This window comes from Mustela lutreola, chromosome 12 (assembly GCF_030435805.1).
Source record: "Mustela lutreola isolate mMusLut2 chromosome 12, mMusLut2.pri, whole genome shotgun sequence".
Lineage (NCBI taxonomy): Eukaryota > Metazoa > Chordata > Mammalia > Carnivora > Mustelidae > Mustela > Mustela lutreola.
Window position 1 is genome coordinate 37,633,360 of NC_081301.1, and position 26,698 is coordinate 37,660,057.

The 26,698-nt window shown below is 51.9% G+C and overlaps 2 protein-coding genes across 3 annotated transcripts in view; both read left to right on the forward strand.

Moving 5' to 3' along the window:
- The first annotated feature begins 603 nt into the window (after positions 1–603).
- On the forward strand, positions 604–6,835 carry AQP3 (aquaporin 3 (Gill blood group)). The gene is made up of 6 exons (XM_059142718.1): positions 604–779; positions 4,035–4,161; positions 4,530–4,667; positions 5,023–5,141; positions 5,474–5,691; positions 5,778–6,835. Exons 1-6 carry the CDS (start codon positions 672–674, stop codon positions 5,944–5,946), a joined length of 879 nt encoding a protein of 292 aa, XP_058998701.1. The 5' UTR covers positions 604–671; the 3' UTR covers positions 5,947–6,835.
- A 2,154-nt stretch (positions 6,836–8,989) lies between these two features.
- The window catches only part of AQP7 (aquaporin 7), a 43,336-nt gene continuing 25,627 nt past the window's right edge, over positions 8,990–26,698 (forward strand). The window contains exons 1-2 of one of the 2 annotated variants that reach the window (XM_059142073.1): positions 8,990–9,089; positions 10,672–10,862. The gene's annotated coding sequence lies outside the window, so the exon portion shown is untranslated. Of the gene's footprint in view, positions 9,090–9,473; positions 9,727–10,671; positions 10,863–26,698 lie in introns of those variants that run through there. The other variant, XM_059142072.1, reaches the window with a different exon arrangement.

Below are 26,698 nucleotides of genomic sequence, written 5' to 3' on the forward strand. Positions count from 1 at the left end.
ATGCAACATGGGACAGGTAGTCAGCACAAGGAACCACGGCCCATGAACGCTCAATATATGTTCTGTGAGCGCACCCAAGTCCGGACTAGGGGAGGGTCTCATCACCCTTCCCGGCCCACAGCCTCATCCCCCCAGCCCCCGACTGAGGAGGACTTGCTGGGGCCCGCCACCCTGCAGAGCTGGGTGGGGCCAATCCTTTCCTTTCCGACCCGTCTCTCTCACTGGCACGGTCGTGCGGATGACTGTGGGGCTCCAAGGTCTCCAGTGGCGGCTGCATGCTCCCCAGCCACGGTCCCGCACCCGCCTGTACCCCACCATTACCTCCCCGCAATCGACCCGCGCAATCCCCTCGGCCCCCAACACGCCTCCTCCTCTAAGTGCCCTCCCGGAGCAACGTCGTCCCTAAAGCTCCTTACAGCCCCCCGCAGCCCCCTCCCTTCCTCCTCAGCTTCCCACAGTCCAGCGTCCCCACCAGCTTACCTGGGCAAGCTTTGGGGGGCGGCTGCCCACACCTCGGGCGGGCTCGTGGCTCAGCGGGCGGGGCTGCGGGGCGGGCGGGCGGGGCGCGTGCCTCCAGCTCCTATAAAGGGCGCCACCCGGCGCTTCGGGCCACTGCTGCTGGCCCGCCGCGCTCGAGAGTCCGTCCCGCCCGCTCCGGTGCAGCTCCAGCCATGGGTCGACAGAAGGAGCTGGTGTCCCGCTGCGGGGAGATGCTCCATATCCGCTACCGGCTGCTGCGCCAGGCTCTGGCTGAGTGCCTGGGGACCCTCATCCTCGTGGTGAGTGGAGGGACCCGGAGAGGCCCTTCTCTCTCCAGCCCCCATGCTCCCCGACCCCTCTGTTCACACTGGAGGCGCTTTTTTTTAAGGCAGGCGCCACCCCTCTCCCAGCTTTGCTCCTCACCTTGACCCATTCCAGAGTGGTCTTACCCTTGCTCTAACCCCATCACGGCAGTTCTGACTTCTGCCAAAATGCCAGCTGTCACTCCCACTGTGAGCTCTGATCAGTGGCCCTCTCACTAGGGCCCCAGCCTACCAGCTGGGGGCAGTGGTCTCCCCTGTAGTCTGAGACCCCCAGGGTCCTCTCCTGGTCCTCACCTTCCCAGGTTCCCCAAGTCTCAGCCCTGGAAGGCAGTGGAGGCATTGGCAAATGGGCCAGTATTAGATTATTTGGGTCCTGGATATCTGGCCCCTAATGAATAATTAAGCTCCAGAAAGTCCAAAAGTTCCTGTGGTGTGAGGACAGTTTGCCATGGGTGGGGGCAGAGGGCGGAGGCCACACAGGTGAAAAGAGCAGAGCTGGAAGAAAGGAGGATCCAGAAGATAAGGAGGCCGTGGAAGGCAGGTGGGCCCTGGGCACAGAGCATGTGGTGTCCCTAAAGTCACTCTTCTGTCCTGAGTTGCTCCAGGACCAGACTCTGTCCATCATCCAGACAGATGCTATCATTCTCTGTGCCCAAGCACTCTGATCACTCCCCACCCTCTAACTCAGCCTCTGAGTTTGTGGGTTTTCTGAGTAGGCCACTTCACTGCCTGGGTTACTCCCCAGTCCATTTACTCCTGGTTACACCACTTTCGTCTCTAGGTTGTTCCTGGATGACTTTGTTTGCATTTTTTGGGTCTGACAGACACACCACTTACAGTCTTTCATTTCCTGTCCCACCTGCTGTCTGATTTTCAGCCCCTCATGTGGTTACACCTGTTTTCTTCTGGGTTACTTTTGGGTTCAGTTGCTTTAATGGGGTGAATGGGTTATTCTTTTCCTTGCCCCAGCTCCAACTGTAGGTACTGTAGACCACTCAGCACCCTGTGGACTAGGAGCTTAACTATAGAGGCAGGTAGGTAGGACTGGGGTGGCCCAAATGGGTGGCGGTGGTGGAGCAGGCTCCATGGTGACAAAAGGTCTTTTTTTTTTTTTTTTTTTTAAGATTTTATTTATTTGACAGAGATCACAAGGAGGCAGAGAGGCAGGCAGAGAGGAGGGGAAGCAGGCTCCCCGCTGAGCAGAGAGCCCGATGTGGGGCTTCATCCCAGGACCCTGGGGATCATGACCTGAGCCAAAGGCAGAAGCTTTAATCCACTGAGCCACCCAGGTGCCCCGTGAGAAGAGGTCTTAGACTCACTTTTGGCTTCCAGGAAGAGCAAGGGAGAAGTCAGGTGGGGCCCTCATCCACAGCCCCTCACAGGGCTAGTGGCCCTACCGTCATCATCTTCCTTTCCCCCTGGAAAGAAGGGGAGGGAAAAGGGGCAGGTGCTTTTTCATTGTCCTGTCCCAGAGTCTTGTGTCCCTCATTCCATATCTGATTGATTGTCCAGGACATCCTTGTCCGAGAGCAGCCAGGACAGGGGAAGTCATCTTCCACATTCATAGAAGGGCTTCCAGAACCCCTCACACATCTCAGTTAGCCTCTCCCACAAAGAAGCAGTCAGACCTTTCTCTGAGCCCCAGGATCATTTGGCTGATCCTCAACCACAAAAGGAGGGTGTTACTTCTGTGAAGGCTTTCAGGCTCAGGTGAGTGTAAGGCATCTGGTGTCAGTGAAAAACAGAACCTCAAAGGCTGCCTAGAGGGGAGGGGCTTAGGCCTGGGAGACCCCAGAGTGGTGGGTGGGGGGCTTGCCTGCATACCTCTGTGGGCTGGTGACCCAGAGCCTGTGGTGGCAAGATCAGGGCTGGCCTTGGGATGAGGGGAGCCCCTTTCTCGGGGGTACCTAGCAAGGCAGGGAGTGGGGGAGGAGGAGGAGGAGGAGGAGGAAGAGGAAGATTAGCCCCAAGGTGGTGGAACTGGATCTGACAGCTTCTTCCTCCAAGGTCTCCTGGGTTGAAGCCAGGTTTGGGCCTCAGGCAGGAAAACTCGAGCTGAGGTCAGGGCCTGCCAAGGTGGGCAGGGTGCCCTGGACCCCCATGTGCCCCCCTGCACCCCCCACATACTCATGGTCTCTGATCTTTGCTCTCACCTGCCTCCACACTTTTGCCCATCATCACTGCCGCTGGCTTCTCCACTATCTCTTGGCTGTTCGGAGGGATGATAATCAAAATGCTTAACAGCTCAGTACAGCAGGACACTGACCCATCTGAATGGATAAGGGCCCTTAGCACGAGTCTTGGGAGCTGCCCACTGGCTAGGCAGAGCACCTAATTATGGGGAAGTAGAAGAGGAAATGGGGGGCAGGGGCTGGAGTAAGCTTTAAGGAACACTCTTCAAGGCTCAGGGCAAAGCTCTTTGTGGCTGGTGCAGAAGCATTTTTACATTTAAATAAGAGGAACAGGGTGTTCTATACTTGTGGGACATCAGGAACTTGAGTCCTCTTGAATCTCCCCATCACTGCCTGAAACCTTAGGACCAGTCTGCGCACTTGCACTGCCCTGCTGCCTCTAGTGAGAGGGGCCACTGAGATACTGTCTTAGGACCTCCACATCTGAGTAGGGAACCTGGACCCCTGAAGGTGGAGAGGTCAGGGTGGGTGGAGAGACGAGGCTCTGGTACAGGAGCAGGGGCCTAACTTTGGCCTTTTTCCCTGTTTCTCTGTGCCATAAGACAGCCCCCACCCCCACCCCTAAGCTCTTTGGGACAAGGAGGGAGGCATGTGTAGGTGGGGGATCAGTGAGCCGAGCCTGACGGGCTGCAGGAGAAACTGCTAGGGTGAAAGTTGCTCCCCTGTACTCCACTCCTACGGAGATTCCGAAAAAGTCAGAGAAGATGGTCCAGTCATTTTTTGGGCTTCCAGTTGTAGACTGTGCTTCCAGTCCCTTCCATGGGGCCCTGTTAAAGTTTGGGCATTGTGGGTGGAGAGGGGGTATAGCTCAGGGGTAGAGCATTTGACTGCATTGTGGGTGGGAGGGCATGTCTGCTTAATCTGCCAGGTACAGTTGTTGCAGGAGGGGTGTGGGTTGGATTCCCCTGAGAAGGGGCTTCCCCGAAGTCTTCCAGATGACAGCTGGTGGAGGTAGGTGGTGGAATTCACTCATTTCCTCTGGAATCCGAGAGCTGCTGGGCCTCACTCTCTGCCTGCCTGGTTCTGTTTCCTGATACAGATGTTTGGCTGTGGCTCTGTGGCCCAGGTGGTACTCAGCCGGGGCACCCACGGTGGTTTCCTCACCATCAACCTAGCCTTTGGCTTCGCTGTCACCTTGGGCATCCTTGTGGCTGGCCAGGTATCTGGTAAGGACTTGCTCTCCCCCTTCATTCTTGACCCTCAAATGGCATTCCCACAAGGAACCCAGCTGGGGAAGGGGGTGGTGGAAGACATTCCCAAGGACAAAGCATAGTTGTGGGCTTAGCTTTTTGAGCCTTTGGAAGAGGAGAATGGAGAAGGAACTCAATACTTCGAACCTTTAACTCTCACCTTGGAATCCAATGATTGGAGGTTGGCCTATTACGTAGTCCAGCCTATCATCTGGTACAGGAAAACCCTTCTCTGCACCCCTGCTTATGAGGGCCAGAGAGGGGGACTAGGGAGGTTAGGGATCTTGGCTTCCCCACTGTGGCAAGCTACAGTGACTAATAGCTCCCATCTCTCCTCTGCCCAGGGGCCCACCTGAACCCTGCTGTGACCTTTGCCATGTGTTTCTTGGCGCGTGAGCCCTGGATCAAGCTGCCCATCTATGCCTTCGCTCAGACACTAGGAGCTTTCCTGGGCGCTGGGATTGTTTTTGGGCTGTATTACGGTGAGCATTCCCCACCCTGCCATCCTCCACTACCTCCCTCCCTCTGCTTGGGACCTGTTGGCACCCGGCCTTTGATGATAGACAGCTGGGACCTGCCCAAGCCCCAGGCTCTTGACTCACTCATCTCCCTCATAGGGCCCAAGGTGGGGGGCATAAGGGGAAAGAAACAAGTTGGACAACAATAGAGTCCCAGGCTGTCCACCCGCCCACCCCCTGCCCCTCCACAGGCTCCTGAGTAATACAGCAGTGATGTACCCCACCTGTGATCCCCCAGGAGGGGGTGGGTCCAGCCGGAGACGGAAGAGCAGGTCAGCTTCTGCCTTCACTCACTCTGATCTGTCTGATCTGTCACCAGATGCAATCTGGGACTTTGCCAAGAATGAGCTCGTGGTCTCGGGCCCCAATGGCACAGCTGGCATCTTTGCCACCTACCCCTCGGGACACTTGGACATGGTCAATGGATTCTTCGACCAGGTATGGGCCAGGGAATTGGGAACACGGGGGAGGATCAAGCTGCTCAGCTGCTCATGGGTGGCAGGACGGGACTCCCTGTTTACAGCAGGGTTTCTCAGTTGGGGATTGGGGGACACCTACCTCACAATCATGGCGACAGGTACTTACAAAACAGGAATTGGCATCTTTAGCCAGTTCTCCAGGGAATCCCTTGTGCTCCATCACATTCTAGCACCCCTGCTGGAAAGAGCTGAATATGGGAAATGGTAAGACTCTGGGAGCCCAAGGACAGAGGAAGGACCAGATGGTGGGATGGGGGTAGCTCCTCACCCTGTTCTCCCCACACTCCCCAGTTCATTGGCACCGCCTCCCTCATCGTGTGCGTGCTGGCCATCGTGGACCCCTACAACAACCCCGTCCCCCGCGGCCTGGAGGCCTTCACTGTGGGTCTGGTGGTTCTGGTTATCGGCACCTCCATGGGCTTCAACTCGGGCTATGCTGTCAATCCCGCCCGGGACTTCGGTCCCCGCCTTTTCACCGCCATTGCTGGCTGGGGCTCCGAAGTCTTCACGTGAGTGCCGCCCCCACCTAGCCTGCCTTCGCCTGACCCCCCTCTGCTACCCCACCCGCCCCCGACCGCCTCTTGTCTGTCCCCAGGACTGGCCGCCACTGGTGGTGGGTGCCCATCGTCTCTCCACTCCTGGGTTCCATTGCGGGCGTCTTCGTGTACCAGCTCATGATCGGCTGCCACCTGGAGCAGCCTCCGCCCGCCACTGAGCAGGAGAATGTGAAGCTGGCCCATGTGAAGCACAAGGAGCAGATCTGAGTGGGGCAGGGGCTCCCTCCCCACCCCCTCCCTCGAGCACCCACAGACTGTGCAGGGGCTGCTGCCTAGAAGCCTTCACGGCCCCTTCCCAGATGGAGAAGCTCCTGGTCTCCTCCCACTCCAGTGGACAGCCCCCTTGGGGATTCTCTCCAGGACCCTCCCCAAATGGGCTGTTAGGACACTGTCTTTAAGCAGTGGTGGGACAGGGAGTAGGGCCAACATACCCTTAGTTTCACAAAAAGAATGGGCTGTGTGTGTGCGCGCGCATGTGTGCGTGTGTGCGTGTGTGCGTGTGTGTGTGTGTGTGTGTGTGTGTGTGTGGTTTTTAAGACCTTCAGGGCAAGGGACCAAGTGGAAAGGATACTAGCTGTGGGAGGAGCCCGGGGGAAGGGGAGGGTCTGTCTGCAGTGTGTCCCTGCCATCAGTGAGTGAGGAAAAGTGCGAGGGGTCTGCATGTTTCAGAGGCTCCATGTGGAGAAGGGTCCAGATATATTTGTGCTGAGTATGGGTGTGTATGTGCCCTTTTTTCTAAGCAGGGGACTTCTCTAGATTTTAGGGGAAGTAGGGTGGGAATATGGAGGGAGGGTGGGGCAGAGGAGGCCACAGCCCAGGTGTGTGTGGAGCTCGGAGCTCTGGCTGTATATAAGTAGGAACAGAGAACATAATTCTGTCATAATGTAGGCATAAGGGTGGTGGGGGTGAAGTCCAGGTCGTAAGTTTCTCGTGCTTGATTTTTTTTTTTTAAATACAGCGGATGTTTGTTTTAGGGATGGGGGTTGGGAGACTCTACTTAAAATAGGGTCTTTACTCCTTTAATCCTACACTGAAAAAAAGTACTCTTTTCTCCTTTTATATAAAAAAACAATAAAATGTGTGCCTAAAACTGCCAGTTGTGCTTATTTCTCCCAGCTTGTTCTGTTGCTATTCTGGGGCTAAAGTGCTAAGCACTGGACTAAGGTGCTTCACTAGGTTCAGCCACAAACACCAGCTAGGACCCCTGCTTGGTGTTTTCACCTGGCCAGGGCACCAGCCTAGGGCTAGTACTTGGGGGCCCTGCTGGTAGGGTCAGAGGCAGGAATCAGTCCCACAGACAGGTCAGAGCCTCTTCACCAAGACTTTGTTTGAACGCAGTGGCCTCACACTTCCCCCAAGCTTTCAACCTCTTACACAATGAATGGCACCCCTCCTTCCTGACTCCTGCACCCACCCATCATCCCATGAAAGCAGGCTTGAACCTGGCTTAAGAGAAAAAGGCTTTCTCGGGTAGAGCTGGTCAAAGGGGAGGAGGACTGCTGTTTAGGAAGTAGTGAGCTTCCTGTTGCTGGAGGAAACCAATCAATCAGGCCATGGCCCTGAATCATCATCTATAGGTTGCTGTTGAGGCTCTATCACCTCCACCCCGACCTTTGCCACAGCCCCTTTAGCGGCCTCCCTGGCTCTGGGCCTGCCCCAGCCAGACTCTATAGGAGCAATGAAGGATCTTCTGACACCACTGTTGAAGTGGGCGGCTTGTCCATGGCTCTGCCTGCTCTTCAGACACAACCCGAAACACTCCTGCAACCAGCACCCCCATGACCGGGCCCGTGGTCCCTGTATGCCCTCTCACCACGCTCCGTCGCCCGTAGACGACTCGGTTCCCTTCTGTGCCGTCCTCCCTTTGGACCTTTGCTCCAAAGTGCTCACTTCGGAACAACTCCTGGTCTTCCCTAGCATCTCCTCCTCCAGAAAGTCATCCTTGCTCTTCCACCCTTCCACTATTTTCTAGAGTCAGTCATCTGAACTCAGGGACCACATTTAATCCCGCCTCCCCCTCTTTTCAGTTCTTCAGTCTAACACTTCTGCTGCCCGTAAGCCTGGCATGGGGCCCACTGATGGTGGTTATCTGGACAGCCCCTCGGAGGCAAGGGGCTCTGCACACCTGAGCCCAGGAAGCTCTGTGAGGAAATCGTGTGCTGCTCCTCACCTTCTCCTTCCCTACCTCCTTAACAGTTACTCCTCAAATTTCACTGGGAATAAAAGGGAAGGCGGGGCCCCAAGCTTAGGCCTCCTGCAGAGTTAACTCCATGGCAGCCAGAGGATCTCTGGGTCTGGCAGGAGAAATGTGGCCTTTAGAGATGAAGCTGGTGATCCCCAACCACGTCATAGATGAGGGGACTTGGTCCAGAGAGGGTGGGTGGCAAATGCAGGACCACACAGCCAAGAAGACTCTTGGGGAGGTGGCGATGGGAGAATGCAGTTCCATCTCAGGTCTCCAACCCCTCCTGGTCCCCAGCTCCCAAGAGGTGTGTCTGGAATGTTGGAGAGACCTGAGCCAGAGGGAGTGTCCCCTTCCCAGGCCCTGGGGGGAGGAAGGGCCACCCTTGGGAGGGGAATGTGGTTTCAGAATTTCATTCCAGCCACACCAGTCCTGCCTCTGGTGCCCCTAACCTGCCGTCCTCCCCAGCATGCCCCAAACCTTCTCAAATCCTGCAGCTGATCTGGACCAGTCAGTCCTGAGAGGGGCGGGAGGCCCTATGGTGCAGTGGTTAAAGAGTGGTCAAACCTGGATTCCAAGCCCAGCTGGCTTCTTTTTAGCAGTTTGACTTTGGGGTGGTCATTTTTCTTTCCCTGAACCTCAGTTTCCTATGAATTGGGAGATACCGAGTCGAGGAGGTAGTGAAAGATTAAGTCATGAAAAGCACTTAGCAGAGTGACCAGCAGAGAGCAAATAGTCAATAAATGTCACCTTAAGATTTTTCCAGCAGAATTGGGGAGGAAGGGATGGTGGTGGTGGAGAGATGCTGAAGGCTGTTTTTTAAAGGTCACTGAATTCAACATCCTCTTCCGTCTCAGATTCTTTCCACGGCTTCTGAATTTCTCTGAGACGGGGAGGAGGAATGGGGGTGATGGTTTGCTGTGCTCTGACTTGAGGGGCCTTTCCAAGAGGGATCAAAGGGAAACAAGAGGGTCACATGCATAGGTGAAGGGGAACGGGCAGCCCAAAGAATGTGTTAGATGGAGGGTGAGACGGGCCTGAGAAGGGGTGGGGCCTGATTAGGTCCCGAGCAGGAAGTCAGGGCAGGGGCTGGCAGGGGCAGCAGTGTGCGTTTTGCGACCCCTCCCGACGTGGGAGGGAACCGTCCCCCGTCCCCACTCCTGTCCAGGTGCGTTTTGCGACCCCTCCCGGCGTGGGAGGGAACCGTCCGCCCTCCCCACTCCTGTCCAGGCTCTGCCTCTCAATAGCTCTAGCTGATAACAAGTCAAAAAAATGTCTTCATCTAGTTTAGGAAAGTATTTTAATCCACTTTCCAGGGTGGGTTTGGAGGGAGTATCACCTTGCCAGAGGGTAGACAGCCCACACCTCAGCTCGGTCCTTCCATCTCGACTCCTTTGAGGCCTCTTCACCGCTCACTTTGGAGTCACTTGTGTTTCTTTAAAGTTCTAACTTGTTTGTATAGAAATCAGCCTCCCTGAAACCTGAGCTCGGTTCCTGTTTCCTTGTGTGCTTGCCTGTGTGGGTGCACATGTGCGAGTGTGCATTTCTCAGTGTTTCTGGGTGTGGCTGGCTTTCAGTATCTTCTTATGTCTCTGTGGGTCTGTGGCTCTGGCCGACCATGTCTCTGCCCCTTTCTGTGTTTCTGTCACTGCCTGGCTCTTTGTGTCTGGGTCTTTCTTTGTGTACCTCTAAGTGAACATCTTGTGTACCTCAGCCCTTCTGTGTACAGCTTACTTAGGAGTGACTCTCCTGCCAGCCCAGTCCCGCTCGTCTGACCCCAGGGCATGCCTCCTCCTTAATTCCTGGTAATGAGCTCCCTCCTTGTTGCTAACTCTTTCCCCTTGATTTTGTTTGTCTGAAAACCTGGGTGGGGCTCCCCCAGGCTTGGGGAAGCTTGGGTGGGGTAGAGTTGGGTGGGGTGGGAAGGGGAGAGTAGGGACGACTCCACCCCAGGCAGAGACCCCAGAGGCCAGAGGTGCCCTTGATCTTCCAAGGAAGGGGCTGTGGGGGTGCTAGCCTAGGCAAGGCCCTGAAAAGCCTCATTGGGAGGAGGGAGCCTGTGCTGGGGTGGGTCCCCGAGTTGTGGGCCAGGGAATGCTGGTAGTGTAAAGAGAGGAGAGGCTGAGGCACTGGGGCCCTCAGGGAGACTGAAGGGGGGCTCACTGTAGAACTCCTCTGAATCCTAAGTGGGTAGCAGCTGGGGGTGGCCTCCTCTGGGACTCAGTATCACCTGAGGTCTCAGCCTTTGGTGCCAGGTTTATTTGAGGTAAAGGAGAGAGTGGCAGTGGGAACAGAGCTCTTTCTGGTCTCTTGGCTCCTTGGCTGTCCCAGAGTGGCATGAAGGGGAAACTGAGACCCAGAGTCTCACTCAGGATCTCAGAGCAGTGCGGCAAAGCCTGCATTAGAATCCAGTCTCCTGCCCCTAACATGGCTGCCTGCAGCCCCTTTCCCAGACAGCACTTTGCAATAGCTCAGGGAGCAAGGCTTCGGGTCCAGCTCCCCAGCCCTACCAAGCTATGGGACCTTAGGCATGTGGAGTTCTCTATTTCCCCCACATGTAATCTCTGGCCTGTTCTATGTCGAAGGAGGCAGGAGTAGAGTGCACCCCCTGGGCCATCTTGCTACTAGCTTACCTTGGCTTTGGCAAACTGGAGACATAGGCAGGAAACCAGAGGGCAGGGCCTTCACACTTTTTCCTGAGCTTTCACTGCATCCCAGTAACACTGCTCTGTTTGGCTGCCTGCTCTCAGTCCTCAGGCTAGTTTGTTCCTCTGACACTGATGGTGCCTCTGTACGTCGTCCCATCCACAAGCTCACGTCAGCGAGGCCCTCTGAGGATACCCTGTTCCTGCTGGATCCCCAACAGAGTCCCCCTCTCTGCTCTTCAGTTTCTTCAGCGGTACAATGCGGATAGTAACAGCCCCTCACCGGGTTGCATGAGGTAAGGATTAAGTGAGTAATGTCTATATACAACAATGCCAGATGCAGAGGTAACTGCTACAGAATGTAAAACAATATTATTATGACTGTTATTCTCATGCTTCCTTGTGAGCTCCGTGTATACTGTGGGGGAGGGAATGTGTGAAGCCAAGGTTGGTTTGGAGAGAAACGCCTGACTTTAAAGGCCCTCTCTTCCAGCTCCAGGCTGTTAGCCATCTGTGAGGCCTTAGTCAGCCAGGGGTCTAGCTTCAGTCCCTCCAACTCTCTTGGACCCAGCTTTCCCTGAGAAGACTGGGGTGAGGGGAGATGGAAGCCAGAGCCCCCTTCCCACCCCGGCTCTTCTCCCGAAAACTTAGGCTTCTGAGAAATGGAGAGGTGACTTTCTCTACCATCTTGTGGGGCTTCAGGAAGCTGATAAGGGTTGAGAGTGGTTGTAACAATGAATTAGGGGATCAGAGGGTGGTATATTTGGGATCAGGGAAGAGAGTCAATCCTGGGGAGGTTGAATCCCAGGGGGAAGCAAAATCCCAATCTGTGTTTCCTAATCTTGTCTCACAACCTTATCAGGAAGTCCCACCTCAGGTCTCACTGCTGGCTTGCTTCAGCTACTCAAGAATGAGGCAGACCAGGACAATTAGCATGATCGAGGGGGGCCTTTGCTAGCTCTTACTAGCGCACTGGGAGTTCCAGCAGCTTTGGGAGTAGGGAAAGAGTCTTGGATACTGTCAAAGCCCAGCAGGCCCCAGGGGTCGGGGTAGGAGGCACCAATGGGGAGGGCACTGGCCAAGTTTGCCAGTGGGATGAGGTTATGAGTAGGCTTAAAGAGACTCACCTGATTCATCTTGGGGTCTCTTCCCTTGACCATATGGTCCCTTCATTTGTCAGAATGAGGTTTGGTGTGGTGTAGAAAAGGGGTAAATGTTACCTTTCCCATCCCTAGAGCTCTCTGGGGACAAAGCCTTTAACTAGATTAATCACCTTGATCAGCTCCAATTTCTTGCTGTGGTGCTGTGGTGTATTCCCACCATCCTCTACCCTCTGAGTTTTTCTGGAAGCCTGAGACTAGTGATAGGCCTTTGCCAGGCTTCCTCACTGCTCTCAGGACCAAGGAGGCCTCTCTGGGAGAGGCTGGGTGAGGGGAGAAAGAACTCTGAGAGCCCCGATAATCATCTGGACATGGTCCACCTCTTGTCTCTACGGAGACGCCCCCCCCAATAGCCAAGGGCGCCCCTGGAATGTCCACCCACCTCCCTCATCCTCTGCCTCTCTGCTCAGGGTCACTGCCAGGGCCTGGCCGGAAATGGGCTGAGGGAGGGGAGGAGGTGGGCTGGCCCAAGTTGGGAGGCAGGCTGCTGGTCAGACAGAGCTCTTTTCCTGGTAGAGGCAGCCTTTAGCTTATGGATCCATAGATATGGATCCTTAGTTCCATGTCAGGAATGGAAAGGGGAGAGTGACCCCTGCCTGTGGATAAAATCTTCCCTTTAGGGGTGCCTGTGGCTCAGTGGGTTAAAGCCTCTGCCTTTAGCTCAGGTCATGATCCCAGGGTCCTCGGATTGATGGAGCCCTGCATCGGGCTCTCTGCTCAGCAGGGAGCCTGCTTCTCCTGCTTCTTCCTCTCTCTCTGCCTGCTTCTCTGACTACTTGTGATCTCTGTCTGTCAAATAAATAAATGAAATCTTTAAAAAACAAAAATCTTTTCTTTATGGGAGTAAGGGTTTGAACGCAAGCCACTTTGGGCCCTTAGACATGCATGTGTGCCCACATACACATGAAGGTATGTCTGCTGTGCCTGGGGAAGACAGGGTCTGTGTTTACACTCACACAAACACATCATTTACACCCTCACTCACCAGCACCCCCACACTCAATCCTTACTCAACCCATCTATACCTATGCATGCACACTCATACTCTGATTCACACTCAGCCAGGCACTCAGGTACTCAAACATACTTAGAACCACTTATGTGCACTCACGTATGCACATAATCGTATGGACACCATGTTTATACTCCATGTCTTTATCCTTACACACACTCACAGTCATGAATGCTCACTTACTCTTAAACGCACACTTACCAACACTCACACTCAAATACACTCCTACTCGTGGGTCTCCAGGGGCCACACATCTGTGGATGAGGGCAGCAAAGGCAAAGGATGCATCTAGCAGCTGAAAGTGTTGGGGGGCAGAGGCGGTGCAGAGACTGGGGACAGAGAGATCGGGGTCACAGGATGTGGGGTTGGTCAGGATGTGGAGTTCAGAAGCCTTTAGGTTTTGGGGTCACAACCCAGATTTTCAGAGCCACGGTTCAGGAGGCAGGAGGTTTAAAGAATGTGGCTGAGAGTCCCAGTGTGTAAGCAGGGCACACAGTAGCTGTTGACAAACACTGGCTGAGTAAGAGAACAGCAGGACTGACTAAAACTCTCCATTTCTAGCTAGTAGAGCCTCCTGTCCGTCTCACTGAAGTTTAGAATCCCAGGCAAGGAGACAGCGAGATGGCAAGGGCCATCTCAACCCCAGCAGTCAATGGGCCCACATCTTCTTGGGCAGTCTACACAGTAGGAGGCTGAGTATAGTTGTGAAGGCTCCTCCACACTGCAAGATGACTCAAGTACAGGTGACTTGGACAAAGCTACTGCATAGGCCCACCCAGGCAGGGGTCCCTGGTCTCAGAGTACAGCTGTGGCTTCTTTTTCTTTTTTTTCTCTCTCTCTCTTCTTTTTTTACAAGCTTTATTAATTTACTTTTTTTTTTTAAAGATTTTATTTATTTTTTATGTATTTGACAGAGAGAGAGCTCACAAGTGGGCAGAGAGGCGGGCAGGGGGGCAGGGGAACAGGCTCCCTGCTGAGGAGAGAGCCTGACGAGGGGCTCAATCCCAAGCCTCTGAGATCATGACCTGAGCTGAAGGCAGAGGCCCAACCCACTGATTCACTCAGGCGCCCCTATTCATTTACCTTTTTTTTTTTTTTTTTTTTTTTTAAGATTTTACTTATTTATTTGACAGAGAGAGATCACAAGTAGGCAGAGAGAGAGAGAGAGAGGAGGAGGAAGCAGGCTCCCTGCCAAGCAGAGAGCCCGATGCGGGACTCAATCCCAGGACCCTGGGATCACAACCCGAGCCGATGGCAGGGGCTTAACCCACTGAGCCAACCAGGCGCCCTGTTCATTTACTTTTTTAAGTAAGCTCTACTCCTAATGTGGGGCTTGAACTCCCAACCTCAAGAGTCACATGCTCTACTGTCTAAGCCAGGCACCCCTTTTAGCTTCTAAACCTAGAGAGACCCATCTGCCTGGGGATAAACAGAAAGTGACTAAGCTCTGGGCTGTCCCAGAGATTTGAGCCTATCCAGGAAAGAGGGGGACCTGTAGGAGTCTCTGGAGGTGTGCGGGATCAGGCAGACCCATAGAAATTCCGCCCAGGGGCTCCTGGAACTGTCTCGTGTGTAATGTAGTGTCTCTGGTGTTTCTGCCAGAGGTCTTGGGTTTATTCCATTCATTTGCTTGTTTATTATTTCATCAAATAGTTGTTGAGGATCTTTTTTGTGCCAGGTTGTGGAAGGTAGCAAGAGTGCCAGAATGAACACGATGCATATGATACCAGGTAGGAAGTGTCTGGATGCAAAAAAAAAAAAGTGGAATTCTGATTCAAAGTGGTGTAGGCAACGGCGCTAACGCACTGGCTTACATAACTGAAAAGTCAGAGGAAACTTCAGGTGAGGCTTAATCTAGCACCCAGGTCCTTTCTCTCTCCCACAGCATCAGCCTCACTGGAAGCCTTCCAGCAGGGAAGAGGGAACATGGGCCTTGGCTTCTCCACGGTGGCACCTCTGTCCCAGCACCTCATCCTATCCAGCTTCCTGGCCTCTGGCCACATCCCCGGTTTTCTTAACTTTCTCATCTCCCCTCCTCACTTTCTGCCCCTTGGCATACTCTCAGTTTTGTTTTGTTTTGCCCAAGTATTCAACTGAGCAAATGGCAAAAGGGTCACCAGCTCAGGGTCCGAGGTTTCCTTTAATGGGACCCACTTTCCTTAGGTTTTGAAAAGCAGTTTGTAGCCCCTTCCCCACCCCAGCCCCCATCACAAGGGAATAGCACGCTCTCTCTCGGTGATGATGATGATGATGACTGCTATTGACATATCTATTCCCCAGACCAAGCTTCATGGAGACAGGAACCGAAGGTCTGGTTGGAAAAGCTAGCCCCTTGTATGCTGCAGGGGGCTCAACAAATATTTGTGGGATGAGTGGGTGGGGTTATTCAGACACCCCCATCCTGAAGCCCACCTTCCTTTCTCTCTCTTTCCAGGGAATGGTTATGACAAAACTTTCGAAGCCCCAGAAACTTTTAATGGGGTTAGCTGTGGCAGATTCTAGTGGAATACACCTGGCTAGGGCACTTGTGGCAAAAGTTGTGTTCTCCAAGGAGAGGAAGATTAGTAGTTCTCGATGGACATCAGATTGGTATGGATGTGAACCCAGGGGGGGAGGAGGCAGAGATGACGCTAAGGTTCCATACTTAGGTCCCTTGATAGGCCTGGACATAGCCGGGGAGGGCATCCAGCCAGCCTCTTTGGCACTGGCTATGCCTGCAGATCTTATCTGGGACCAGGCTGTTGCGTGGTACTGAGTCATTGGACCTGCGGCCCAAGAAACAGTTCTGGTGTTGAAATGGGCCCAGAGGAGGGAGTGGAGTGGGTGTCTCTAATTTGCCACCAGCAAAGACATCATCACCACTCATGCTTCCTGTCATCCCTGGGTCACCTTCATGGTCATCACTCATCTCTGACCTTGTCACTCATTTGTCACCCTCACTATCACCCCTGCATCACAACCACTGGTCCTTTCTTAACCATGCTGCCACTTGACCCAGTTCCCATCCCTGTGTTACCTTCTTTAGCAAGCCACCATCCCTGTCCCCTCCTCGTTCTCAAGGCTCTTGCTATCTGAACCAACCCTGTCTTCTTTATCAACTGCCTCTACCCCAAACCTGTTACTGGCTAGTTCCACTCCCATCTCACCTGTCACCCTGATGTCACCACCTGTCCCTGTCGTCCTCATCACCTTTGTCACCACACCCTCCACCACCTGTCCCAGTTTTGCCCATCACCTTTAAGTCTTTGGACTATAGTTGGCTCCCCTGTCTCCTCTGTTGGTTCACCAGCACTGTCCATCTCTGCCTCCCCGCTGTCGCTACCATCAACATCCTTCTTCTCTCTAGCTCCTCTTCTAGGTCCCCAGATGGGCTTTCCCCTCTGGTATAGATATCCTCAACATGTGTGCCTAGAAGCCTTTGCCCCGGCCTTTCCAGTCTCCAGCCTCCTCTGGGCTTCCCTAGCTGGGACTGCCATGCTGCTTCCCTGCACGCTCTGCCCTGACACTTGGCTTCATTTCAGTCCTAGGGTAGCCAGACCTGGGGGCCTGGCACTTACTCCTAGGGTATCAAAAGCGTACTGTCGGGAGCCTTGCCAGGAAACCCTGACTCTTCTCTACCTGCACCCATGACATTTGGCAATGTTTCCACCCAGCCTGGCCATAAAATCTCCATTTATTTTATTTTATTTTTTTTTAAGATTTTATTTATTTATTTGACAAAGAGAGATCACAAGTAGGCAGAGAGGCAGGCAGAGAGAGAGGAAGGGAAGCAGGCTCCCTGCTGAGCAGAGAGCCCGATGCGGGACTCGATCCCAGCACCCCGAGATCATGACCTGAGCCGAAGGCAGCGGCCCAACCCACTGAGCCACCCAGGCGCCCCAAAATCTCCATTTATTAAATTGATTATTATTTCCCTTTTAGAGTTCCCTGATGCCCCCTCAAACTGTCATTTATCCCCTTATAATACATTCTCATGGCCCCCCAGTACCTTATCATATCACACTTAGGATCAACTGCTTATTTGTATAATCGGAAGGCTGTCTTGCCCACCAGAGAAGGACACTCTGGGAAGGCAGGAACCTTGTCTGTCTAGGCTGCTGCCAGTCCCCAGAGCCTGGCACAGTGCCTCCCTTCTGGTAGGGGCTCAGTGAATGTCTGTTGAGTGAATAAATACTATTAATTGAGTACTTAACAGTACCAGATACAGTGGTAACTGCTGTATACATACTAACGTTCATTCTCTGTCATGTTTTGGTCTCTCTTTTCACTTTATTTGCTTTTGGGCATTTCAAGGGTTTTTTAGCTGATTTGGCACAAGCTATTTTGACAAAGTTCAAGCAGAGAAGCACATTTCCAGTTACTCATCAGAAAGTGAGGACACTTAGAGAAAGTTAGTTACTCACAGAACAAGGAAAAACACTTCCTTGTAATTAGGGCAAAGAGAATTGCAACTTGTAAGGTAACCTCTTGATTTCATTCTTCTGCTCTCTGAGGGAGGTAGGAGAAGCTGGGGGCTAAGGTGAGGGGGCTGGGGAGTACCTGAAGAAGATCCCTTCTCATCTCCAGAAAGCAAGAATTAGATCCTCACCTTACACCATTAAACTGCTGTGTGTGTGTGTGTGTGTTTATTTTTATTTTATTTTATTTTTATTTTTATTTTTTTATTTTTTTTACTTATTTGACAGACAGAGATCACAAGTAGGCAGAGAAATAGGCAGAGAGAGAGAGAGGAAGGGAAGCAAACTCCCTGCTGAGCAGAGAGCCCGACTCGGGGCTCGATCCCAGGACCCCGGGATCATGACCCGAGTAGAAGGCAGAGGTTTTAACCCACTGAGCCACCCAGGCACCCCTGTGTGTGTGTTTTTAAAGATTTATTTATTTGGGGCACCTGGGTGGCTCAGCTGTTGAGCATCTGCCTTCGGCTCAGGTCATGATCCCAGGGTCCTGGGATCGAGCCCCACATTGGGCTCCCTGCTTGAAGGGAAGCCTGCTTCTCCCTCTGCCACTCCCCCTACTTGTATTCCCTCTCTTGCTGTATCTCTCTGCCAAATAAATAAAATCTAAAAGAAAGAAAGAAAGAAAAGATTTATTTATTTGAGAGAGAGAGAAGGGGAGGGGCAGAGGGAGCGTCTTAAGCAGACTCTGTGCTGAGTGGAGCCCAATGTGGGGCTCAGTCACAAGACCCTGAGATCACCACCTGAGCTGAAACCAAGAGTCAGTTGCTTAACCAAATGGGCCACCCAGGTGCCCCCAAACTGATGATTTTTTTTAAAAGATTTTATTTATTTATTTGACAGACAAAGATCGCAAGTAGGCAGAGAGAAAGAGGAGGAAGCAGGCTCCCCACTGAGCAGAGAGCCCAAAGCAGGGCTCGATTCCAGGACCCTGAGATCATGACCTGAGCCAAAGGCAGAGGCTTTAACCCACCTGAGCCACCCAGGTACCCCCTGATTTTTTTTAAAAAGATTTTATTTATTAAAAATAAAAAAGGTTTTATTTATTTATTTGACAGACAGAGATCACAAGTAGGCAGAGAGGCAGGCAGGGAGAAAGAGGAGGAAGCAGGCTCCCCACTGAGCAGAGAGCCCGATGTGGGGCTCAATCCCAGGATCATGACCTGAGCCAAAGGCAGAAGCTTTAACCCACTGAGCCACCCAGGTGCTCCCAAACTGATGATTTTTAAGAGATAAATAAAAAAGTGTTAAAATAAAGCTGGATGTTTCTTATATTCTTTGTCCCAGTTATTTCATCCCTGGGAATTTATCCCTGGGAAAATAACTAGAGATGTACACAAAGCCTTTGTCCAAAAATCTTCATTGCAATGCTGTCTATACCACTGAAACATTGAAATACAAATATGTATTTATGAATGAAAAATATATAAATTTTAAAAGTTGAAAAGACAGGTGAAATAAAGTGTGGTCTGACTTTTAGTTACTTAAATCATGGTCTTGAAGAGTTCATTATTCTATAACCATAGCATTCAGTGAAAAGGGCATCATATGAACAGGCATCCGCAGAACTGTTTTCAGTTATATCAACAGAGTACTCAGAAAGATCAAAGCATGAAAAGGAGTGAAAGGATTAATAGGTATTGTGTGGTTTCTGAATTGTGAGTAGTTTATTTTTATTTCTTGTAGTTATCACCTATCTATGATTATCATTATCACTTTGATAATAAAACTTATGCATTTGTAAAAATAACAAGGGGCACCTAGGTGGCTCAGTTGGTGAGCGGCTGCCTTGGGTTCAGGTCGTGATCTCAGGATCCTGGGATCGAGCCCCTGGCTGGGGGCTCCCTGCTCAGCAGGGAGTTTGCTTCTCCCTCTCCCTCTGCTCCCCTGCCCCCGACAACTATGTGCATGCTCTCTGTTTCCAAATAAGTAAATAAAATCTTTATAAAACAACAACAGCAAGGAGGCAAGAATAATGTTTTATGTGAAAGTGTCAGTAGTTTATAGCCCTGTATTATTTTTTGATTTACTAGATTGTCAATCCTAGGAGGCCAGGCTACTTGTCTATTTCTCAGTAGCAGACCTGAAGGAGAGAATGACTGGTAAAGTGTGATGGAGTTAATGAAATGTACTTTTCTGGGACCACATCTCTCACTAACTTTTTTCCTTTTTTTCTATTTTTAAAGATTTCATTTTTAACTGATCTCTACACCCACCCTGGGACTTGAACTCACAACCCTGAGATCAAGAGTGGCATGCTTCACCACCTGAGCCAGTTGGGGACTGTTCACTAATTTTCATCTTAATTCTTCAGAATAACCCCTTCCTATCCAGAAAGAGTGTTTTGGGGGCTGCCTTGATCAGCAAAACCAAAAACCCTCACACACGTGACGGCACATTGAAAAAAGCAACGCGAATTTGAGCAATTCTTATCAGAAATATGAAAACAAGACCTGATTATGCACTAAACCTGCCCCTCCTTCTTTGTTCCTGGTTCAGAGCAGGGCACTACCCAGCCAGAAACCCGGAGTCACCCACACCTCCTGCTCCCGCACTCCCGCAGTCCATCACACTGCGGCACTTCAGGGCAGCCCAAACCCTTTCCCATAGTTAATGCCACTCCCTGTTGCAGCCTGGGCTTCCTGCCTTCATCAAGCCCAGCTGCCTCCTGACCAAGTTTCTCTGCTCCACTCTTGCTCTTCCCACCCAAATTCATGCCTTACAACCTACGGCCATGCTGAGCTTTCTAATACTCTGATCCACTCTGTCATTCCCCTGTTTACAGCCCTTCAGTGGCTCACCATCACTCTCAGGAGCAAGTACAAGATGGCTCACGATCTGGTTCAAGCCACCGCTGTCATCACCGTGCTTCCCCCCCTCTGGCCACACAGAATTTCTCTGGGTGATGGTTCCTCTGGACCTTTGCATGAGTTGTCCCTTTTCCTGGGGAAAATGATCCTTTCTGTCCCACACTTCCCTGTCTGGCTAACTCCTTCTCACCTCTCAGTTGTTAAAGTGGATGTCCCTTCCTCCATGCACTCGGTTCTGTCCCCCTCTTCTCAACTCCCACAGGCTTCTGTGCTTACTGCCTCTGCTATCTGCATTGTACCTTCTTATTTTACTCACCATCTTCCCTGTGTGCCTTGGAATCCCTCCAGCTCTGGGACTGCAACTAGCTCTCCATTGCAAATAGGCACCTCACCATGGTGGGGCTTCCATGGCTGTTGATGAATGAACGAATGACAAATAAATCTAATACTCTTGTAAGAATTGGTTAATATTTCTTTTTTTTTTTTTAAGATTTTATTTATTTATTTGGCAGAGATCACAAGTAGGCAGAGAGGCAGGCAGAGAGAAAGAGGAGGAAGCAGGCTCCCCGATGAGCAGAGAGCTCGATGCAGGGCTCCATCCCAGGACCCCGGAATCATGATCTGAGCCAAAGGCAGAAGAGGCTTTAACCCACTGAGCCACCCAGGTGCCCCTGGTTAATATTTCTAATATGCATAGGAGCAGACATTCAGAAAAAGATGTCCTAAAAGGACCCATAAATTCTACCAAGGAGGTGAAACTGTCTTATGATCAAAGAAATACTGTGGATTTGATAGACCAGAATCGAGGGTCAATCTGTATTTAGGAACAGTGGGAGGGAGCTCTGGGAGTGGTCCATCCCATCTGACATTGTTTTAGGATTACTGTTGTTGGTGATGAGAAGCAGCAAGATTGCTTTTAATCAGGGACGCCTGGGTGGCTCAGTTGGTTAAGCAGCTGCCTTGGGCTCAGGTCATGATCCCAGCGTCCTGGGATCGAGTCCCACATGGGGCTCCTTGCTTGGCAGGGAGCCTGCTTCTCCCTCTCCCTCTGCCTCTGCCTGTCACTCTGTCTGCCTGTGCTCGCTCTCTCTCCCTCTCTCTCTCTCTGATAAATAAATAAAATCTTTTTAAAAAAAATTGCTTTTAATCAGTTTTACTGTTTTTAAATTGTCTGCTGCTGATACACCCTTCCTGCTTGTCCCCAGCTCGGACTGCTTCCACCCTGTCCCCATTTAGTATGCCACTGGTAAGAAATCCCGATTACGGAGTGACCCATCCGTTGGTTTTCCTTCCTTCATTTATTTATTTATTTTAAAGATTATATTTATTTATTTGAGAGAGAGAGAGAGTGAGAGAGGGAACACAAGCAGAGGGAGGGAGTGGGAGATGGAGAAAAAGGCATCCTGCCGAGCAGGGAGCCCGATGTGGGGCTCAATCCCAGGATCCTGGGATCATGACCTGAGCCGAAGGCAGACTTAACAACTGAGCCACCCAGGCGCCCCTGTTTTCCTCCCTTCAGCTCAGAGCCGGGAGTAATTTCAGAGGTGTCCAACCTCTCAAAACTCCGCTGGGCATTGTTGTCCTTGACCAGAGTTGGGACCCTTCTGTGACTCTTCTGGAACCCAGCTTCCTCAGGGGAACCCTCTAAGTCTGTGACAAGGAGGCAGAGATGGGGGACTATGCATGGGGTCCAGCCCCAGATCCAGCCCTGTCCTTCCACAAACACCCTTGAGGCCTTGGGCTGGTCTCAGGGCCCATGTTCTCTAGTCCTTCATGGCTTTACTTTGCCCACTCATAAAACTGGGGCATTTAGTGACCTGGGCCCTGGGGTCCTTCATGAACTTCCCAAGCTGAGAAAGGGATGCCAGCCATGGGCATTTGCTCCCTCAGGCTCCCTCTTTCTGTTCCTCTCTCTAACTTGAGTGAGACATTCAACCACCTGGGACTCACTAGTTTGGGTGTGTCACCTAGCAGGACGGCGGGCGAGTCTGGACAGGTGGACAGTGGAGCCTGGGCTCCAGGATGGGGTGTGTGTATGTGTCGTGGAGACTGGGTAGACGAGGTGTATCCCAGGCAAAGGTCAAGGATGGGAGAGGTGGCTCCAGCAGGCCGGCTGCCCTTTCTTGGTGACAGCCTTCAGGAACTGCAGAGACAGAAGCTGGGTTGGGCCAGGCCCTGGCTCTGCCATGCAGCTAGGGGGTGGAGAACAGCCCTTTAGTGAGGTCACTTCTAGGGTGGGAGCCAAGGGCCCTTTCTGGGAAGGAAAGGTGATGTCATGAATGCAGAAGGGATTCAGGTTAGACTGCAGGAGGGGCAGGTGATGGTGGATCAGGGAACGTGAGGTGCCTTTAATTAAGCTGTTTCCCAGAAGGGAGGGGAAGAGCTCTACTATCTAGCCCCTCCATGGGAGAGAGGACTGTCTTGTCAGTAGGCAGGGGTGTTGGACAGAATGAGCTGGGGAACAAGATAGCCTGTAGCCCTTAGCCAGGTTTGTGGAATTCATAGCTGAAGAGGAAGTCCTGGGACATCTAGGGCTTGGGTCAGACACCTGCCAGCCCTGGATCTCAGTCGTTCCTCTCAGTGAAATGGAGAGAACCTTCTTGGTCCTTTGCCTACCAAAGACAAAGTGTCCCCTAACCTGGTCACAGAAGACCAGGGATCTCTGTTACACATTACTTGTGAAGTCCTGGGAGCTAAGAGAAAACTCAGCTGAAATTTGGACTAAGGACGGTGGAGATGGGGGAGCCTGGACCTTCTGGGGGCAGAGTGGTGCCTTTGCATGCAAGCACCTGCAAGCTCCCCAACAGCTAGGGAACATTCTTACCCGGTCTTCCCAGACATTCTGAGCCCCCAATGAAGTCGCTATCATCAGATCCCCACTTCCCTAACCCTGTCTCTTTCCCCCAGTGTCCCTCTGCAAGGCTCCTCAGCCCCTCCTGGTTGCATTCCATGAACATTGATTGAGTGCCTTCTATCTGCCAGGCATTTTCGAAGCCCTAGGGATTCAGAGGTGAACGAGATAGTTGGTCCTGGTGCTCCGCCACCCAGAGGGAAAAAAAGCTAGAAAGTGAAGGAGGTAGCTTAGCCTTCACTGGCCATGAAAGAAAGAAGCGAACATGACTGTGGGAACCCAAAGGAGGCCCCACGTCCACCCTAGGAAAGGTCGGGGCAGAGGTAACGGACCAAGTCTAGGAGGGCCGGCTGGCCTTTGCTGGGGAGGCTTTGGGGGATGGGCGGGGCAGAGTCTGGAACCATCCCAACAGGCTCACAAGAGTGGTTCCAGGAATTTTTACAAACCGCTTACTAAACACAGCCATTATTAAACATTAAATTATATAAATTATTTATTTTTAATATTTAATTTTATTTACTTATTTTTAAGATTTTATTTATTTGACAGATAGATCACAAGTAGGCAGAGAGACAGGCAGAGAGAGAGGAGGAAGCAGGCTCCCCGCTGAGTAGAGAGCCCGATGTGGGGCTCCATCTCAGCACCCTGGGATCATGACGTGAGCGGAAGGCAGAGGCTTAACCCACTGAGCCACCCAGGCGCCCCTATTTTTAATAATTAATTTTTAAAAAGATTTGAGTGAGAGAGAGTACACGAGCATGAGCAGGGGAAAGGGCAGAGGGAAAGAGAGAGAGAGGGGATCTCCAGCAGAGTCCCTGCTGAGCATGGAGCCTAACATGGGGAGGGACTTGGTACCAGGACCCTGAGGTTATGACCTGAGCCAAAATCAAGATTCAGATGCTCAACCGACTGAGCCACCCAGGCATTGCTTAAGATTTTATTTTTCAGTAATCTCTATACTCACTGTGGGGCTGGAACTCACAAGACAGAGCTCAAGAGTTGTACCTGAGCCAGCAAGAACCCCTAAATATAAATTACTTAAAACAAAGGTAATAAACTCATCGCTTTCTAATTCTTACTGCATTTGACTATTGTGTATGCTCTTGTATTTACATCAATTGTAGTTTTTAAAAACTGTATTTACTTATTTATTTATTTATTTATTTAATTTTACTTATTTATTTAAAAGATTTTATTTATTTATTTGAGAGAGAGACAGAGAGAGCACAAGCGGGTTGAGGGGCTGAGGGAGAGGGACAAGTAGACTCCAAGCTGAGCACAGAGCCCTTAGGTAGGACTCGATTCCAGCACCCTGAGATCATGGCCTTAGCCGAATTCAGACATTTAACCAACTGAGGCACCGTGGTGCCCCTTTACTTATTTATTTTTAAGTAATCTCTACACTCAATGTGGGGCTCAAGTTCATGACCCTGAGATCAAGAGTCGCATGTTCCATAGCCTGAGGCAGTCAGGCGCCCCTGTTTACATCAATTGCATCTTTAAGATGGAGAAGCTGTATAATGGTGCGCTGCTACTCACGTCTTCCCAACTCCTTGTTCAGTGACGTCATGTAGGCAGAGGAGGCAGCTGAGGCAGCTGAGGCAGCTGAGGCACAGAGAGGTTAAATAAGCGCCAAGCAGCAGAGGGGGGATTGGAACCCAGGAGTCTTCAGAGGCTATCCTTCAACCACTAGAGGTCACATTTTCAGACTAGGAAAATAATGAGACCTAGAGTAATGTTGTTGGTTTTTTTTTTTTTTTTAAGATTTTATTTATTTATTTCACAGATGGAGAGATCACAAGTAGGCAGAGAGGCAGGCAGAGAGAGAGGAAAAAGCAGGCTCCCCGCTGAGCAGAGAGCCCGATGCGAGGCTCGATTTCGGGACCCTGAAACCATGACCTGAGCTGAAGGCAGATGCTGAACCCACTGAGCCACCCAGACGCCCCTAGAGTAATGTTTTTTATCTTAACGCATGCACAAAGTTGACTATATATTCACAGACATGCCTGGAATATAGTAGGACCTTGAGAACAGTCTTCAGAGCAGTGGGACTTGAGTTGGTGGTGATAACAGATTACGAGGAGCCAGGGAAGGGGGCATTTACTAGGCTCCCCCATTTGTTGGGTGTTACACTCACATGTGCTACTCTGCCCTTATGTTCTCTGTTTGTGGACTGTGCCTCCATCCTCAGGGAGCTTGAATTCTCAGGGACATATCCCCTGAGCAGGAATACAAAGGGTCGGGGGCACCTGGGTGGCTCCGTTGTTAAGCGTCTGCCTTTGGCTCAGGTCATGATCCGGGGGTCCTGGGATGGAGCCCCACATTGGGCTCCCTGCTCATCAAGGAGTCTGCTTCTCCCTCTCTGTCTGATCCCTCCCTCTGCTTGTGCTCTCTCTCTCTCTCTCAAATACATAAAGAAAATCTTAAACAACAACAACAAAAAGGAGTACACAGGAGGGAGAGGGCAGTGAGACTGCCCAGGCCCAGAGTGGGGCTCTCGGCTCAAGTATATACAGCTAAGAGGAGCGAGAGGTGTGAATTATGATGGACAGAGAGGGTTCCTGTGCAGGGGCATAGATGGAAGGCTTGGGTTTGGACAGGGGAGAGGAGAGCCAGTAGGTCCTGCTACCATCTTGGTTTTTCCCACGCCTGTATGGCAGAAGTTCGATGGTAGCCTTCGAGGCACAGTGACAGACAACTCAGCTGCAGATACATATATAAAAATATTATTTATATATATATAAAGTTGAAATTTGAAAGGAATAGAGGTGTTTTCTGGGGGAAATGGGGGATTGGGGTTTGCTGGAGGCAGGTGGCAGGGCGGACCCCATGCAGGGTGTTGGTCCCCTGAGGCCACATCTGTCAGCTTGGGGCTTCCCATTCTGCTGGCTCAGCAGGTCCCACAGGTTGGCAGGTGACTCACGGCTCACCCTCATATGACCTTGGTCCAGGAAGGGGCAGGGGGTGTTTGGAATGGAGCCCTTGTGTGCTCCTGTGTGTAGGGTATATTCTGTGTTATGCGCTTGTGTGTGAGATGCGTGCCCATGTCTGATTATGTATATGGGCTGCTAAGTCCCTGGGCACACAGCCACACAGAGCCACACAGAAATGTGGGCCATAGGTGTGGAGGGTGGGCACATTATGAGGCAGGAGTGATGTGGGGGAGCACATAGGTTTCCCTAGAACACATGTGCATGGGTGCAGGTCTCTCCCTGAAAGAGAAATGCAGCTTCAGAGCCACCAGAGGAGGCTTGGGTGGTTGGCAGGTGAGAAGGGTTCTCTGGTGACAGCTCATCCACGCCGAGGAGGGCTTGGTGGAGCCAGCTGGCAGGGCCGGGCAGTCTAAGCCCATGGTGACAGCAGTGGTTTTCCCTAAGCTTATCCCTTAAGCTCCTGGCTGCAGGCCAGGGTGGCTCCCCCATCTTAGCCCTGAGAGGACATGCACACCCTACATGCCACACATGGAGGTCAGGAGCAGTGAGTGTGATGGGTGGGCACTGAGCCAGAGCTTTCTCTCATCCTCTGAGGGCAGGAAGGACAGAGGGTCTGTGTGACGTCTGCTCTGTTGGGATATGAGGAAGGCATGTCAGCCCTGGGCTGCCCGTGCCCCTGGTTTGGGTGGCACTGTGTGTGCTGACATGCAGTGTATGTGTGTACCCATGTCTGGGTGTGCCGGCCCCTGCCCCAGTGCCCGGGCCCTTGGGCTGCCTTCCCATCATGCTCCACGATCTGAGAGATGCTTCAAGTGGGACAAAGGGCCTGGGCTAGGACCTGGGAGGCCGGGGTTCTCCTCCAGGTTTTCTCATAGTGACTTTGGAGAGGTCCCTTTGTCCTCTCTGGGGCTC

What these genes read in the sequence shown, in the direction of transcription:
- AQP3 (XM_059142718.1), top strand. Translation starts at nt 672, where the DNA reads ATGGGTCGACAGAAGGAGCTGGTGTCCCGCTGCGGGGAGATGCTCCAT. An exon ending in TGTTTTTGGGCTGTATTACG is followed by an intron (nt 4,668 to 5,022) that starts GTGAGCATTCCC and finishes ATCTGTCACCAG; the next exon opens with ATGCAATCTGGGACTTTGCC. An exon ending in TGGGGCTCCGAAGTCTTCAC is followed by an intron (nt 5,692 to 5,777) that starts GTGAGTGCCGCC and finishes GTCTGTCCCCAG; the next exon opens with GACTGGCCGCCACTGGTGGT.